Source organism: Pan paniscus, chromosome 2, assembly GCF_029289425.2.
Source record: "Pan paniscus chromosome 2, NHGRI_mPanPan1-v2.0_pri, whole genome shotgun sequence".
In the NCBI taxonomy this organism is placed as follows: Eukaryota; Metazoa; Chordata; class Mammalia; order Primates; family Hominidae; genus Pan; species Pan paniscus.
The window spans coordinates 127,196,889-127,213,803 of NC_085926.1; the positions used below are offsets into that span (position 1 = coordinate 127,196,889).

Consider the following 16,915-nt stretch of genomic DNA (forward strand, 5'->3'; position numbering starts at 1 on the left):
TATGTAGAGTGACAAAAGGGGAACATAGCAGTGAACAAAGCAGGTGACTGCCCTCCTGGAGCTTCCTTTCTAGGGATGGGAGAGGAACAGTAAACAGGTAAAGAAAGGAGTAGACGAGATCATCTCAGGCATGGGTACTGCAGTCAAGAGTGTAGAAATACAGCAGGGATGATCCTAGGAAGAGCACAGTCTGGGAAGGCCCTTCTGGAGGGTGACATTTGAGCTCAAACCTGAATCAGTGCAAAGGACCAGGAGGAAAGGCAGGAGCAAGTCAAGGAGAGAGAAGGCCAGTGGGCGGAAGAGCTGTGGGGCCAGTGCAGGTGACAAAGTCAGAATAGACAGGGCTCAATCATGTAAGGCCCATGGTCAGGTAAAGAGTTTTAATTGCAAGGAAGACATTGGAAAGGTGTTCTTTTGGGGCAGGAGGAAGGATGTGAATATTTTTTGAGCTTATATTTTGAAATAATTCATAGGAAGTTACAACGAAATATACTGAGAAGTCCTGTGCACCCCTCCATCAACCCTCTCCTACAGTGCCAGCATCCTACACTAGCACAGGACAATGTCAACCAGGAAAGTGACACTGGCATGACCCATAGAGCTCATTCAGATTTCACCAGCTACACAGGCAACTCCTGTGTGTATATATGTGAAGTTCTATGCAAGCTGTCATGTGGAGACTTTCAAAATTGCCACCACAGTGAAGACACTCAACTATCCATCTCCACAAGACTCTCGTTACCTCTTCATAGTCACGCCCATTCCTACCTCTCTATCCCTAACGCCTGGCAGCCATTAATTTGTTCTCAATTTCTGTAATTCTGTTATTTCACAATTGTTAATTGATAGAACAATGAAGTATGTCACCGGAGAGTTTTAATCAGAGCAAACAATAATATGAATAATATATTGTGGTAAATTCTATAGTGTGGATTATGCAAAGTAGGCAGCAGTCTACTCTGCCTGTGGGTTACAAGAATGCTTTGCAGGCTGAAATGACACAGTGAGATTTGCATATTAGATCCTTCTGGGGCTGGGCACGGTGGCTCATGCTTGTAGTCTCAGTGCTTTGGGAGGCCAAGGAGGGAGGATCACTTGAGGCCTGAATTTTGAGACCAGTCTGGGCAATGTAGCAAGACCTCATCTCTACAAATATATATATATATTTTTGAGTTGGAGTCTCGCTCTGTTGCTCAGGCTGGAGTGCAGTGGTGTGACCTCAGCTCACTGCAAGCTCCGCCTCCCGGGTTCACACCATTCTTCTGCCTCAGCCTCCTGAGTAGCTGAGACTAGAGGCGCCCGCCACCATGCCCAGCTAATTTTTTGTATTTTTTAGTAGAGACGGTGTTTCACCATGTTAGCCAGGATGGTCTCGATCTCCTGACCTCGTGATCAACCCGCCTTGGCCTCCCAAAGTGCTGGGATTACAGACGTGAGCCACCGCACTCGGCCTACAGAAAAATTTTTTTAAAATTAGCCATGTGTGGTGATGCGCACCTGTAGTCCCAGCTACTCTGGAGGCTGAGGTGTGAGGATCACTTGAACCCAGGAGTTCGAGGCTGCAGTGAGCCATGATCATGCCACTGCACTCCAGCCTGGGTGACAGAGTGAGACCTTGTCTGAAAAAAAAAAAAAATTGGCTGGGCGCGGTGGCTTATGCCTGTAATCACAGCACTTTGGGAGGCTGAGGTCGGCAGATCACTTGAGATCAGCAGTTTGAGATCAGCCTGGCCAACATGGTGAAACCCTGTCTCTACTAAAAAAATTAAAAAATTAGCTGGTGTAGTGGCTCACACCTGTAGTCCCAGCCACTCCGGAGGCTGAGGTAGGAGAGTCGCTTGACCTGGCCTGGAGGTGGAGGTTGCAGTAAGCCGAGATCGTGCTACTGCACTCCAGACAGAGCAAGACTCCGTCTCAAAAAAAAAAAAAAAGAGTCCTTCTGGAGCAGAGTGGAGGGGTGACTGGGTAAAGAGACTGTTGGAGTAATTCAGAAGGAGAGGATGGTGCCTGAACCGGCGGGAGTAGGAGAGGTGGGACAGTACAAGAGCTTTTTGAGGGATAATGCCTGTTGGCAGGGTTGGTGTGAGGGTTGAGGGGTGGATGTCAACAGAGATGATGCCATTTTCTACTTTGAGCTGACAGTGGTGCTCTTGACTAGTTTGCAGGGGAGGAAAAGATGGGGTATTGGATGAGGGAGGGGGAAGGAGATGGAGATGTTTGTGTTTGCAGACGTGGAGTTTGAAGTGCTGTGGGCGCCAGGTGGAGTTGTCTGACAGGCAGTTGGAAATGGCAGGTCTTAAGCTCAGACAGGAGATAAATATTGGGAGTCAGTGGCAAATAAGAGGCGGTTAAAGCCATGGGAGGGGATAAGATTGCTGAAGAGACTGTGAGAAGAGAAGCGGCCAAGGACAGAATACCCCAGAGACAGGCTTAACCAAAAAGGAGCCAGAGGAGATGATGGGTGGGAACCATCAGTGGGAGCTGGTGGTAGGGAGAGAAGCAGGACAGGTTGGGTGGAGGGGACTCGGAGACTTAAGAAGCCTGAGTAGAAGAGCAGAGTTTGGGGGACCCAGAGTCTGAGAGTCTGACACTGGGGCTGTTGGCACTGCCTTGGGTGGGCTCAGGGATTATGCCCTTCAAGCGTGGAGTTGAGTTCCTCTGGTCTCCTTGCCCTTGTGTCATGCCCAAGGCCTGGCCTTACCTAAGGAAGGACTCAGTGGGCACTCAGGGAACTGAGTCACCCCATCTTGGTGGCAGGGCCTGCTGCTCATGCACGTCTATTTCATTCAGGTGGTGGTTGTCCAGGCCATCAGTGCCCTGTGTCAGAAATATCCTCGCAAACACGCCGTCCTTATGAACTTCCTGTTCACCATGCTGCGGGAAGAGGTAAGAGTCAGGGGCATTCGGGGGATGCCAGGTCTCCTGGTGCAGGGAGTGACCTGACCACTGGCTCCATGCTCAGCTTTGTGCGTGTGCTTATGTTAGCCTGTTAACCAACTGGTTTTCATGGTGCCTGCAACCCTTTAAACTCCTTGTGGACATGTAAACACGTACCAATTGCTAGTAATTACAGTAATAACTATGACTCACCAGCCTGACTTTAAAAACTGGATGTCCTGAGGTGATGCTTGTGCAGAAGATGGGAAAATGCATGTTCTTTTCTGGTGGACTCTAGTGCAGAAATATTCTAGACCATTCCAGGAGCTCTAGGAGTGGTTTCTTGTGAAACCGGTGCTAATAATACGACATTGGTTCTATTTCTGTTCCTGACGTGAATTACTGATTCACTTATGCCACCTTTCTTGGACGTCTCAACAAAATGGGTTAATTCTTAGGAGCAATAGCAGATGTTCATGGAGTAGATTTGTTCCTCAGATACATGGTACCCCTTTCACCCAGCCCCAGAGTGGCCCATGGACTAGGCAGTAGAGGAGCCATTGCCTTGAGTGTCTTTGCGTTTCCCAAGAATGTTGTTGTAGACGGGCACTAATGTTTAGTGAGTCGTCAGCTAATGGGCCCAGCACTTTGGTGATTGTGTTTGTTTTTTTTAAGTAGAGATGGGGTCTTGCTGGGTTGCCCAGGCTGGTCTCAAACTCCTGGCTATAAGTGATCTTCCCACCTTAGCCACCCAAGTTCTGGGATTACAGGTGTGAGCCATCATGCCTGGCCAGGCCTAGCACTTTGGAGACACTGTATGCATGATAGCAGTTTTTTTTTTTTTCTTTTGAGTAGGAGTCTCGTTCTGCTGCCCAGGCTGGAGTGCAGTGGTGTGGTCTTGGCTCACTGCAACCTCCACCTCCTGGGTTCAAGTGATTCTCCTGCCTCAGCCTCCCAAGTACCTGGGACTACAGGTGCCCCCCACCACGCCCGGCTAATTTTTTATATTTAGTAGAGACGGGGTTTTACCATGTTGGTCAGGCTGGTCTCAAACTCTTGACCTCAGATGATCCACCCACCTTGGCCTCCCAAAGTGCTGGGATTACAGACGTGAGCCACTGCGCCCGGCCTCCATCTGTCACCCAGGCTGGAGTGTGGTGGTGTGATCACGGCTCACTGCAGCCTCAACCTCCTGGGATCAAGCAATCGTCTCACCTCAGACCCCCAAGCAGCTGGAATTATAGGCATGCACCACCATGCCCAACTAATTTTTCTATTTTTTGTAGTGATGGGGTCTCTCCATGATGCCCAGGCTGATTTCGAACTCCTGAGCTCAAGTGGTCCGCCCACCTCAGCCTCTCAAAGTGCTGGGATTATAGGTGTGAGCCACTGCACCTGACCAGCCTTTTGTTTGACAGGAAAGAGTGATAGAGGCCCAGAGAACCAAGTGCCCTGTCTCCAAGTTCTGTGTTTGGACAACTGTCCTTGGTCCAGCTCAGGTCTTCAACTCTTTTCTGGAGAGAGCAGGCTCCTTGCTTAGCTCAGCTTCTCTCTGCAGGGTGGCTTTGAGTATAAGCGCGCTATCGTGGACTGCATCATCAGCATCATTGAAGAGAACTCAGAGAGCAAGGAGACAGGGCTGTCACATCTGTGCGAGTTCATCGAGGACTGCGAGTTCACAGTGCTGGCCACCCGTATTCTACATCTCCTGGGCCAGGAGGGGCCCAAGACCACCAATCCCTCAAAGTACATCCGCTTCATCTATAACCGAGTGGTCTTGGAGCATGAGGAGGTCCGGGCAGGTAGGTCTGAGCCAGGGCTGAACTTGGAAACTTAGCTTACCCTTGAATAAATGTCCCAGCAAAGGGACCTGAGCCTCCAGTGGGGATTTGTGCACTCAGTGTTCTTGCTGCACAAGCTGTTTTTCATAATATTGTAGGCAGGACCTTACATGTCATCTAGTTGAACGGTTCTTTGTTTTTTGTTTTTTGTTTTTTTTTGAGATGGAGTCTCGCTCTGTCACCAGGCTGGAATGCAGTGGCGCAATCTCAGCTCACTGCAACCTCCGCCTCCCGGGTTCAAGCGATTCTCCTGCCTCAGCCTCCCGAGTAGGTGGGACTACAGGTGTGCGCCATCATGCCCAGCTAATTTTTGTATTTTTAGTAGAGATGGGATTTCACCATGTTGGCCAGGATTGTCTCGATCTCTTGACCTCATCATCTGCCCGCCTCGGCCTCCCAAAAGTGCTGGGATTACAGGCGTGAGCCACCGTGCTCGGCCATGGTTCTTAACCCCTATAATTTTTTTAAGTATTTTTTTAATTGAGACTGGGTCTTGCTATGTTGTCCAGGCTGGTCACGAACTCCTGGGCTCAAGCTATCCTCCTGCCTCAGTCTCTGAAAGTGCTGGGATTACAGAGCCACTGTGCCTTGCCTTAAGTGATTTTTTTTTTTAACTTTCACTGTATGTTGATGTTTAGCTAAAAAACAAAAAGCATTGTTGAGATATAATTCACATGCCATAAAATTCACCCATTTATATAAAGTTTACAATTCAGTGAGCAACCTTCCTATTCTTTATTTTTAATTTCTTTTCGTGCCCCCACTGGACAGATTTTCTTCTTTCAGCAATAAATGATCTTTAAGTAATTGTTCCCTTTTCATTTTTATTATTCTGAGCCTTAACTGCAAATTGACGCCATTTGGATATGGAAGGTGAGGAGCTTTACATTATAGCCAGCTTCTGTGACCTCATCGTGGTTAATTTGAAATTAGCTCCTGGAACCTTAGAATGGGAGCTACTAATCCCATCTGGCGCCCTTCTCCATTAAATAGATAAGGAAGTTGAGGCCTGGGATGGCGCCAAGATCCACCCAAAGCCACTCACTGTGTTGGTAGTGACTTTGGGCCTCCTGGCTTGAGACTTCTTGCCTCTGGGGCTCTTCTGCCTGAAGACCCATTCTGAGTGCTGGAAGTGCCCAAACAGTGAGTTGTCAGGGTGCATTGGGTAAATCACATTCGCTTCCTAAACACAGGTGCTGTGAGTGCTCTGGCCAAGTTTGGAGCCCAGAATGAAGAGATGTTACCCAGTATCTTGGTGTTGCTGAAGAGGTGAGTCTAGGCCCAGGGGCCCTAATGGGGACAGTGTTCCCTTGGACCCAAGCAGCTTTCCTTTGTCTTTATTTTTTTTTTAACTGAAAAGGGAGAGAAAAGTTATACAGCTACTGATTGTGGAAAAAAAAGAGAAAGCATAGAAAAGCATGAAAAACAATGCTGTGCAAATTGCACCAACCAGATGTGACAATTGGTAACTTGAATTATTTTGTCCATTTTTTAAAAATAGCTCTATTGAGGCCGGGCATAGTGGCTCCCGCCTGTAATCCCAGCACTTTGGGAGGCCAAGGCGGGTGGATCACAAGGTCAGGAGATTGAGACCGTCCTGGCTAACACGCTGAAACCCCGTCTCTACTACAAATATAAAAAATTAGCCAGGTGTGGTGGCGGGTGCCTGTAGTCCCAGCTACTTGGGAGGCTGAGGCAGGAGAATGGTGTGAACCTGGGAGATGGAGCTTGCAGTGAGCCGAGATCATGCCCCGCATTCCAGCCTGGGTGACAGAGCGAGACTCCAGCTCAAAAAAAAAATAGCTCTATTGAGATATAATTCACATACCATACAATTTACCCATTTAAGATGTGTAGTTTGATGGGTTTTAGCATATTCACAGAGTGATGGAACCATCACCACAACCTGAGTTTAAAACATTTCATCACCCCAAAGGGAACTCAGTGTTCATGAGTGTGGCCTCTCCTCACTCCCTCCACCCTCCGCCTGGGGCCACCACTAGTCTACTTGTTATCCCTATGGACTTACCTCTAATGAAGCCCTGCAGGATCCCTCCTGCCATCCCTGCTGGGTCCCAGTCAGGACCACCTTGTGTCCTGGCTGCAGGTGTGTGATGGATGATGACAATGAAGTAAGGGACCGAGCCACCTTCTACCTAAATGTCCTGGAGCAGAAGCAGAAGGCCCTTAATGCAGGCTATATCCTAAATGGTGAGTCATTCCCTGGCTATCTTGGACTCAGCACCTTACTGGAGCTGTGGTTCTCATCACTCCCTGGGCAGGGGAAATCAGAGGCAAGATGCTCTTGGCTGGACTTGCCTGGCAACCTCATGGCATCATGGTGACCTCAGGAGGTCCCGGGTCATTCAGGTCACACCTGAATTGGGTGGAAATTGTCCAGTGAATTGAAACGCTCATCATTAATAAAAACTTTATTTTTACAGTACTTTACCCTTTACAAGTCACTTTGTATATATGTTTATTCCCCACACCTACCCTGTAAGGGAGGATGTGTCTGAGAGTGCAGAGGCTTAGAGAATAAAGTGATTTTCTCAGGGTCATACTACTTAGGACTTGTAACTTCGGGACCCCAGGGCCTCCATGGTGGTCCCTGGTGCACATTTTGCTCTATCTGCCAGGCATGGTGACCTCTCTTCACCTCCAGGTCTGACTGTGTCCATCCCTGGTCTGGAGAGGGCTCTGCAGCAGTACACTCTAGAACCATCAGAAAAACCTTTTGACCTCAAGTCTGTGCCCCTGGCCACGGCACCCATGGCAGAGCAGAGAACAGGTAACACTTATACTCCTCCCAGAGGCCATCAAGGCCAGGCCTCTGTTGGAGGGTCTGCATTGGCTGCAAAGCCACTAACCTAACTAGGGTGGGTGGCAGTTATGCTGGGGGGAGAAAATGATCTTTTCCACCTCTGGCTCCAGAAAACAGAGACACACATACACACAGACGTGGGCTCTCTCACATGTCTTCTGCTTCCCACTCTCAGGAGGGTTAGTATTTATAATCCCTGAGTAATAGCACTGGGGTCACCACCACACTGCCCCATGACTCCAGCTGTTGGTCATCACGTGTATAATTTGCTCCTGCAGAAAGTACCCCCATCACAGCAGTCAAACAGCCTGAGAAAGTGGCAGCTACCAGGCAGGAGATCTTCCAGGGTGAGTCACAGTGGTTGGGGGATGCTTGGGACCTGGGCTTAGTTTCCTCAGGGGGATCAAGAGTAAGAGCTGTCATATATTGGTCTCCTGAGTGCTAGGCCCTTGAGATGCTTTAGACCTACTATCACATTTGACCCTCAGGTGGTGGTTGTTGGGTTCCTTCAATATCTGAGGAATTGGAAGTTCAGAGAGAGAAAGTGGTAGGAGGGGCTGGAATTAAGGTCCGGATCAAGCTGGCTCAGTGCTGTTACTGGGCCTCAATTTGGAGGGCTCGGGTCCCTGGAGCCCAGGCCAGTTCAGAATGTCTGAGAGAGCAGTGCTGGGGTTCAAAGACACTGGTACTTTTTGTTGGGTTCCATGTGTGTTCTGTCCACATTGTCTTGTAAGGTTTTCTTCAGGTATCCATCTGTCCTCTCGTGTTGCATTTTTAAGGGGAGAGGCTGTGTGTCTAATTGCAGATTGTTTTATCCACTGAATTCAGTAGATAAAAGCATAGACCCCTCTTCCTTCATGGGCCCTCACTTCCATCCTAGCTCTTCTGTCTTCTCTTAAACAGCCCTCTGTGCTAAATAGTTCTTCACATGTTCTGTCTTTTATTTTCTGCGTCTATCACAGCACTGAGCCCAGTGCCTTCCTTCCTCACAGTAGGCTCCCAATCAATGTTGAATTAAATGAAATCCCCCCTTCCCCATTACATTCAGAATCATGTCTTATATCAATATAGCATGGATCCTGAGCTAATTGGGATCGCTATAACATGAAACTTTCCATTTATATCAGTTTTCTATTGCTGCTGTAACACGTTACCACAAACTTAGTGGCTTAACACATTTATAACCTTATAGCTCTGCGGTCAGAAGTCCAAAGTGGGTTTCATTTGTTAGCAGTGCTGAGTTCTTTCAGGAGGCTCCAGGTATTGCCCCCTTGCCTTTTCCAGCTACTAGAGGTGGCCCGTATGCTTGGCTCGTGGCCCCTTCCACCGTCTTTAAGGGCCCTTCTAGGGCAGAAGGTCAGAGTAGAGTGATTTGAAGAGGCCACACTCCTGGCCTTTTCAAATCTCTCTACTCTGACCTTCTGCCCTAGAAGGGCCCTTATGATTACACTGGCCCCCCCTGGATAATCCAGGATAACCCCTAGCTCAAGATCCTTAATTTAATCACATCTACAAAGTCCCTTTTACCATGCAAGGTAACATAGCTGCAGGTTCTGGGAATTAGCTTGTGGGCATCTTGGGGTCATTATTCTGCCACACCTTCCAAGGAAGTCTCCTAAGCCGCTTAAAGGGTAACAATTCCATTTTTAAACAATCATCCAAAAGCCTCACATTTACTAATCACATACATGTTCAGTTCCAAGAACTTTCCTAGATCTTGAATTTATTGCCTCATTTGTCTTTACAACAACGCTGTGATCAAGATAATGGTATCAGTTTTATTGATGAAGAGTCTGAAACCCTACCAACAGAATCCCCCAGGGAGTAAGTATCAGGCCCAAAACTCTGAGTCCCAAGAAAATAAATATCAATAGAAAAGCACTCTAGTGGTTGATGGTCATGGTGGCCCAAAAGTTCCTCCTAATATCTAGCCTGGATTGTTCTGGGCTTTTTATTGCCTGCGTATTCATTAGATTCAGTCTTCAGGCTGCAGAGGGCTGAAGTGGTCACATAGGCTGACTTTTTGTGGAGGAAAAAAGCAAAATAATAAAAATAAGGCCTACCTTTCTCTATGTCTGAAACGTGAATTGAGTACCTTCTAAGTAAAGGGAAAAATATCAGATCCATGGCCTCAAAGCACAATCCCTGTTCTCATGGAGTTCAATTAATTGGGAAGACAAGTTGAAAATCTTAGAGCAGTGGTCTTTAAATATCAGTATATATTGGAATAATCTGAGGAAACATGTTAGAAATGCAAATTCCTTGATCCTGAAACCAGAGATTCTGATGTAGTAGATTTGGGATGGAGTCTGAGTTTTTAGCAAGCTCTGCCGCCAACCCCTAGTAATTCTGATACAGTTGATCCATGGTCATAGTGCGAGGAATCCTGCCATAGAATAGGTACAAGAGTGGCAGCTGTAGCCATTATAGGTGGACACCATGTGCACACATCTGCCAGATGCCTCATTCACTTGGGTTATTCCCTTTAGTTTGCAAGGAATGCCAGGACCAGCCAGGGTGGGGTCCCATGGGCCTGTGCTTGAATCCAGTGCTTGAACCTGGGCATAGGGTGTAGGGATAGGTCTTACCAGACACAGACAATTCTAAGTTAGGTTTTCTGCAACACTCTCATTCTGAAATATCTCTTTATTGGCCATTTGTCTTAACTGATAAATATATAGGACCAGTTTGTTATTTTGTCTGATTTTGTAGCTATAGCAGTATCGATCTTATTTTCCTAATTGTCACCTTCTTTTAAGAATCCTTGCTGGGGTAGGGGGCGGAAATCCTTGCTAAGCTTCTATAGCTGGGGGAATCTCCAATTAGGTCTAGGATTTTGTGGTCTCATATCAGTTTTTTGCTTCTGAGGTCTTTCATGGTACAGAGATGGGGAGAGTATTTGTGGGGGGTTGTGCCACATGAGCGAAGTCAGGGAGATGAGAAAATGCATGGATATATTCAGGAAATAATGAGTAGCCAGTTGGGTAAACATATCTATCCATCTAAGGTAGGGTGGAACACCTTGAGAATGGTCATGGGAATTTATTAGAAACCATCAACAAGTTGGTCTGGGGATCGAGAAGCTGAGTGAATGTGGCCTGTGGATTTCAGAGCAGTTGGCAGCGGTGCCAGAGTTCCGCGGTCTTGGGCCCCTCTTCAAGTCCTCGCCTGAGCCCGTGGCCCTCACCGAGTCAGAGACGGAGTATGTCATCCGCTGCACCAAACACACCTTCACCAACCACATGGTTTTTCAGGTGAGCAAGGTGGGCTGAGGCCCTGCTGGGGCATGCGCCCAGGGAGTTGTCCCAGGTCTGGCAGGTCCTGTAGGGTCATGGGTCCCCACACTGCATTGGTTGGGAGCCCAACTTGATGACAGAATCTGTCCCCAGCAGGTCGGTCTCTCATATCTCTTGACTCGGGACATCCATGGCTCCCGATTGTCAGCATGAAGACAGGGAGCCTGGGGCAGGGGGACTGGGATGGGAATCACCTTGGTCAACAGGAAAGAGGTGGGACCTCCTGGCTTTTCCTCTGCAGCATGGCTCGGACCTAGTGCAATGTTTAAGCTCCCCTCTCTTTCCTGTTCAGTTTGACTGCACAAACACACTCAATGACCAGACCTTGGAGAATGTCACAGTGCAGATGGAGCCCACTGAGGCCTATGAGGTGCTCTGTTACGTGCCTGCCCGGAGCCTGCCCTACAACCAGCCCGGGACCTGCTACACACTGGTGGCACTGCCCAAAGAAGACCCCACAGCTGGTGAGCCCCTCTCCAGATACCACCCTATCCTCCTGGGAGCTCATGGGGTCAGGAGGAGGTGGGCGGCTGGGCACCAGCTGTTTGCCTTCTATTAGAGCTTCAGCTCCTTGATTTCAGTCCCAAGAAGAAGAATAGCTGAGTCCCAAGTGCTCTTCTTTAAAATTTTTTTTTTAAAAGAGACAGGATCTCACTAGAACTCATGACTTTCCTGTCCTACAAGGTGGCACCCTCTGTCCAGCTTTGTGGGATTGGATGGCTTGTTGCTGCTACTAATAACATAGCAGGGGCCTAGAAAGCAGGCTGTGACCCCTGCCTGCTTGTCCCCTGCAGGAGGAGCCCATCCCCTGCAGGCTGGGGACATCCTAACTACCCAGCCTCTCTTCCCCACAGTGGCCTGCACATTCAGCTGCATGATGAAGTTCACTGTCAAGGACTGTGATCCCACCACTGGGGAGACTGATGACGAAGGCTATGAGGATGAGTATGTGGTAAGATCCTGGTGTCAGGAAGCTCAGTTTTGTGCTGAGGCTGCGAAGCAACTCCCTTCAGGAACTGACAGTGAGACTGGAGCTGTTTTTGGCTTTTTAGCTCTTTAAAATTTTATTTTTTTATTTTTATTTTTTGAGATGAAGTTTCTCTTTTGTTACCCAGGCTGGAGTGCAGTGGCGCGATCTCGGCTCACTGCAACCTCTGTCTCCCTGGTCCAAGCGATTCTCTTGCCTCAGCCTCCCAAGTAGCTGGGATTACAGGCGCCCACCACCATGCCTGCCAAATTTTTTGTATTTTTAGTAGAGATAGGGTTTCACCATGTTGGCTAGGCTGGTCACGATCTCCTCACCTCAGGTGATCCACCTACCTTGGCCTCCCAAAGTGTTGGGATTACAGGCGTGAGCCACCGCGCCCGGCCTAAAATAACTTTTTAAACTTATGGAAATACATGTTCATGTGTAAAAAGAAAACTTGGGAAATACAAAAACAAAATTCAAAACAAAGTATGAACAACAGGAAAACATTACTCATAATCCTTAGAGTTATTTTTTGGGGGAACTGGTATAATTGAAATCATTCTTACAGTGTAGACCTTGCTATTTTAAAACCATAGTGTATTTTCCAGTGTCATTACAAATACTTCATAAACACAATTTTTTTAGTGGATTTAAAATACTGTTATATACTATGTCAAAACTTAATTGACTTTTCACTCCTTTAATGTTGGGCATTTGGGTTTCCATATTTTCACTATTTATATTGCTGCATTAAATATCCCTTTAGATACAAATTTTTATCTGCATTTTAGATTATTTCTTTAGGATAGATTCCTAGAAGGAGAATAGTTGGGTCAAAGGGTAAGCATGATTTTAAGACATTTTGATTCCTCTTGTCAAATGCTTTCTGGATAAATTTGACCTGTTTGCTGTGCTGGGCAGTCCTTTCATGCACTGGAATAGCCCTTCTAAATTCTCCTATCTTAGCTCGGTGGAACTAAGTACAGGATCCTTCTGAGGTCTGACTTTGGGGCAGTGGCTCAGGGCCATCTGAGTGCAGACCATTATGCTCAGCCTGTGGATGGGGACTGTTAGAACTCCTCCTGACTAGAGGGACAGTCACAGTGGAATACAACTGACATTCGCCATTGTGTCATCCTAGAGTCACAGTTGAGGATGGATGGACCTTCCTTGAGCTGGAAATGACCCCGAGGCAGGAGCTGATGTAAGACCAAGTGAGCTCCTTGAGAGAGCTGGGTCTGTTTGAGCCCATCCAGAGATGAAGAAAAAAAAAAAAAAAAGAGAGAGAGCTGGGTCTAAATTGTATTTATATACACTGTAAACATCCACAGGAGTAGGGCCTCAGTGAAAATCTGATGGGAGAATGAATGGGGAACCTTCATGTAGACTCAGTGGGAGTATTATGTGTCAAGTTCAGGGAAGACACAGCTGAAATGGAGATAGAGATTCAGGATCTGTCAAATCCAGAGGACACAGCTGGGGTAGGAGGTTTCTGCTAGTTTCTGCTGAACTAGAAACAGCTGCTGGTCCTGAAGAGCTCATCATCCCCTAGGAGTGACAGGCATAGGAAGCAGACCTCTGAGAATGCTATGTAATTCCCTGCATGCCAGGTCCTGGAAGCACTGACACTAGGCAGGCTTAGAAGAGATGTGATCTCACAGCAGGCGGCTCTAGGCTGAATTAGTAGATTGGTACTTGGGATTAGGGCGTTTTCTGTTGAAGGGATACCATTTGCCTTTGGGCACCTCAAGGATAGGTACCTGGTCAAGTTGCTCTATGTCCCCAGAGTCTAGCACAGTCCTCAGTGCCGAGCAAGCACCTGTGGAAAGAGTTGCAGGAAGGGATGTGTGGATGAGTTCAGAGCAGAGGCCCGTAGGTGTGTGGATGGGTGCCTGATTTCTACCTCCATCTCTCCAGCTGGAAGATCTGGAAGTTACTGTAGCTGATCACATTCAAAAGGTCATGAAACTGAACTTCGAAGCAGCCTGGGATGAGGTAGGGGATGAATTTGAGAAGGAGGAAACGTTCACCTTGTCTACCATCAAGACACTTGAAGGTAAAATCCTGGGAATGCCATCTGTGGCCTAATTACTGTTCAAGATCTTTGGCTACTATTGAAGTGCTCATCCCTTTTCTCTCCAAGGATCCAGGGCCATGTCTGGAGCACATATGTCAAATGCCACTTCATTAAAAGCCCTTCAGAACATGGGGGAGTGGTGGTGGCACAAAGGGCAGATAAGATGGCTTAACAATATTGGGATTTCTCATTACAGAGGCTGTGGGTAATATTGTGAAGTTCTTGGGAATGCACCCTTGTGAGAGGTCAGACAAAGTGCCGGATAACAAGAACACCCACACGTTGCTCCTGGCTGGTAAGTGGCATTTCTAGATGGGGAGGGCCTGGATAGCTTACAGCCTGGATGCCACTGGATCCTGGGCTAAGGACTCCACTGTAAATATGGGGAGTCAAAATTCACAGCATTTAAAATTCACAAAGTATAAAATAATCTGCAGCGAAATGTTTCCTCCCTACCTTGGCTGCCAGCCATTCAGATTCCCTTCCGAGAAGCGACCAGTGTTACTATTACAAACAATACTTGTATAACCTTGCGGTTATTTTATGGCTATAAAAGCTAATAGGAACGCATTTCCTTTTTTTAACTCAAATGTTTATGTACAAATGGTATATATATTGTCCTCCGATTTGCTTTTCACTTTACATTGCATCTTAGAGATCTTCCCCGTCAATATGTAGAGCTTCCTCATTCTTTTTCTTTTAATTGTGGTAAAATATACATAAAATTCACCATTTCAACCATTTTCAAGTGTATGGTTCAGCGGCATTAAGTACATTCACACTATTGTAAAACTATGACCACCATCCATCTCCAGAACTTTTTTCATCCCAAACTGAATCCTCATTTTTTTTTATAGTTGCTTAGCATTCCATTGTGTGGATGCACCACATATTCTATGGAACAGCCACTACTGATGAACATTTAGTTTGATTTCAATCTCTTGCTATTACAGATGTTATAGTAAATAATCGTGTACACACACACACACACACAGTTTACTTTGCATGTGTACACTGAGAATATCTGTAGGATAAATTTTCCAAGGCATCACCAGGTCAAAGTGATTTGTGTTTCTCATCTTGATAAATAACTCCAAGTTGCCTTCCATAGAATTGTATACCTTTCTTCCTACACTGTGGACAACATAATATGTTACCACACTTTATGATCTTTTCCAGTCTGTGTGGACAATGATATCTTAGTATAGTTTTTGTATTTTCAATGAAGTTAAGTATCTTCTTAAATGTTGAGGCATTTGTATTTCCTTTTCTGATCATTGTCTTCATATCCTTTGTCTTATTTTCTACAGGGTTGGCTGAGTGTACCCACACTCATTCTCCTTCCCAGATTATTTACTAGCAAACTCCAGAAATAGCATTTTATATGTAAATCCTGTATCTGTATGTTTCTCTAAGAGAGAATGACCCCTTCCCTTTTTTAAAGGACAATACAATTATCATACCTAAAACAGTTAACAAAAGGAAATGGGATGATTTTTTTTGGCTGAGTGTTTATAAACAGGGTTGAAAGGAGGCTCTGCTTCAGTACCCTGCCTACAGCTGACAGTTTGTAGCCACATTGAAACAACCTAGTCCCCTGGGTCTTGCAGACACCTGCCCTGTGGTTTTCTCGTGGTGGGGCTGTCCCCTTCATTTGTGCTCTCAGATTCAGTCAACGTGCGAGAGCCTCTGTGACATGAGATATAAGCCTTTTATGTCCATCAGTTCATTTGAACTTAGCAGAAGCCTGAAATATGGTATTATCATCCCTGCCGCTTTGTAGTTGAGGATACTGAAGTCCTGAGAGACAGTGACTTTCTTTTTTTTTTTTTTTTTTTTGAGACGGAGTCTAGCTCTGTCACCCAGGCTGGCATGCAGTGGCACAATCTCTGCTCGCTGCAACCTCCGCCTCCCGGGTTCAAGCGATTCTCCTGCTTCAGCCTCCCGAGTAGCTGGGATTACAGGCGCCCACCACCATGCCCAGCTAATTTTTGTATTTTTAGTAGAGATGGGGTTTCACTGTGTTGGCCAGGCTGGTCTCGAACTCCTGACCTCATGATCTGCCCACCTCAGCCTCCCAAAGTGCTGGAATTACAAGCGTGAGCCACCGCACCTGGCTGAGAGACAGTGACTTTCACAGTGAAATCCCTCACTCAGGGATTTCAGCCCAGCTCTCCTGCCCGTTTCACTACACCAGAGCTGCCTTGATGGGTTGCTGCAAATGCCATCCTTAGCCGGCCCTGTACAGTCCCTTCTGCTGTATATACCTGTACTTCTCTCTTCCCTTCTAGGTGTGTTCCGGGGTGGTCATGACATCCTGGTGCGCTCCCGGCTGCTGCTTTTGGACACAGTGACAATGCAGGTGACAGCCAGAAGTTTGGAGGAGCTGCCAGTAGACATCATCTTGGCATCTGTGGGATAAGGGGCCAGCCTGCATAGGACCTCATACCCCTCCCCAACACTACCTGGAAGTTGTGCCTTCCTCATGAAACTGGCAGAAACCCCTTCCCAAGCTTCTGTATTGAAAAACAATTAGGAATCATTGCAGATTTTTTTTTATTCTGCTCCCACCTCCCACCCGGGACTACTTGCGGGTGACTTTTTTTTTTTTTTTTTTTTTTAAATAGGGGATGATTTTTGCTTGTCCTAAATCTTGCTGTCCACCCTTCCAGGAAAGGGACATTGTAAATGAATAAAACATTCTCAACTCCTCTTGAATCTATCCCCCAAGAAACCATCTTATCCCTGTAATAAATCAGCATGTATTTATTGAATGATGGCTACTTCTGCAGACTCATGCTTCAGGGCTCCACCTTCCCCTTCAAGGCCTCCCCCAAAGAGGCAGAACACCTGCCCTGTCCCCCTTGTACCCACAGCCCTTTGGCTGTTGTAGTCCTGTGAGGCAGGACCCTCTCCCCGTCATCGCTGTCCCAGCACCAAGCCCAGGGGTGGGAGCGGTAGAGGGTGGTTGAGTGAATCAGCTAACAGGCAGAGTTCACACTCCCTCCCGTTCGTGCTTCTTCACAACGC

The 16,915-nt window shown here is 47.0% G+C and overlaps 1 protein-coding gene across 1 annotated transcript in view; it reads left to right on the forward strand.

Annotated features, from left to right (window-relative positions):
- The window catches only part of COPG1 (COPI coat complex subunit gamma 1), a 28,203-nt gene extending 11,544 nt beyond the window's left edge, over positions 1-16,659 (forward strand). Inside the window, exons 13-24 of the mRNA XM_003829418.5 lie at positions 2,791-2,886; positions 4,436-4,679; positions 5,912-5,987; positions 6,826-6,929; positions 7,384-7,509; positions 7,821-7,889; positions 10,654-10,796; positions 11,131-11,302; positions 11,693-11,790; positions 13,726-13,864; positions 14,082-14,180; positions 16,177-16,659. Of these exons, the coding sequence (XP_003829466.1) occupies positions 2,791-2,886; positions 4,436-4,679; positions 5,912-5,987; positions 6,826-6,929; positions 7,384-7,509; positions 7,821-7,889; positions 10,654-10,796; positions 11,131-11,302; positions 11,693-11,790; positions 13,726-13,864; positions 14,082-14,180; positions 16,177-16,307 (1,497 nt within the window). The 3' untranslated portion in view covers positions 16,308-16,659. The remainder of the gene's footprint in view (positions 1-2,790; positions 2,887-4,435; positions 4,680-5,911; positions 5,988-6,825; positions 6,930-7,383; positions 7,510-7,820; positions 7,890-10,653; positions 10,797-11,130; positions 11,303-11,692; positions 11,791-13,725; positions 13,865-14,081; positions 14,181-16,176) is intronic.
- The last annotated feature ends 256 nt before the right edge of the window (positions 16,660-16,915 follow it).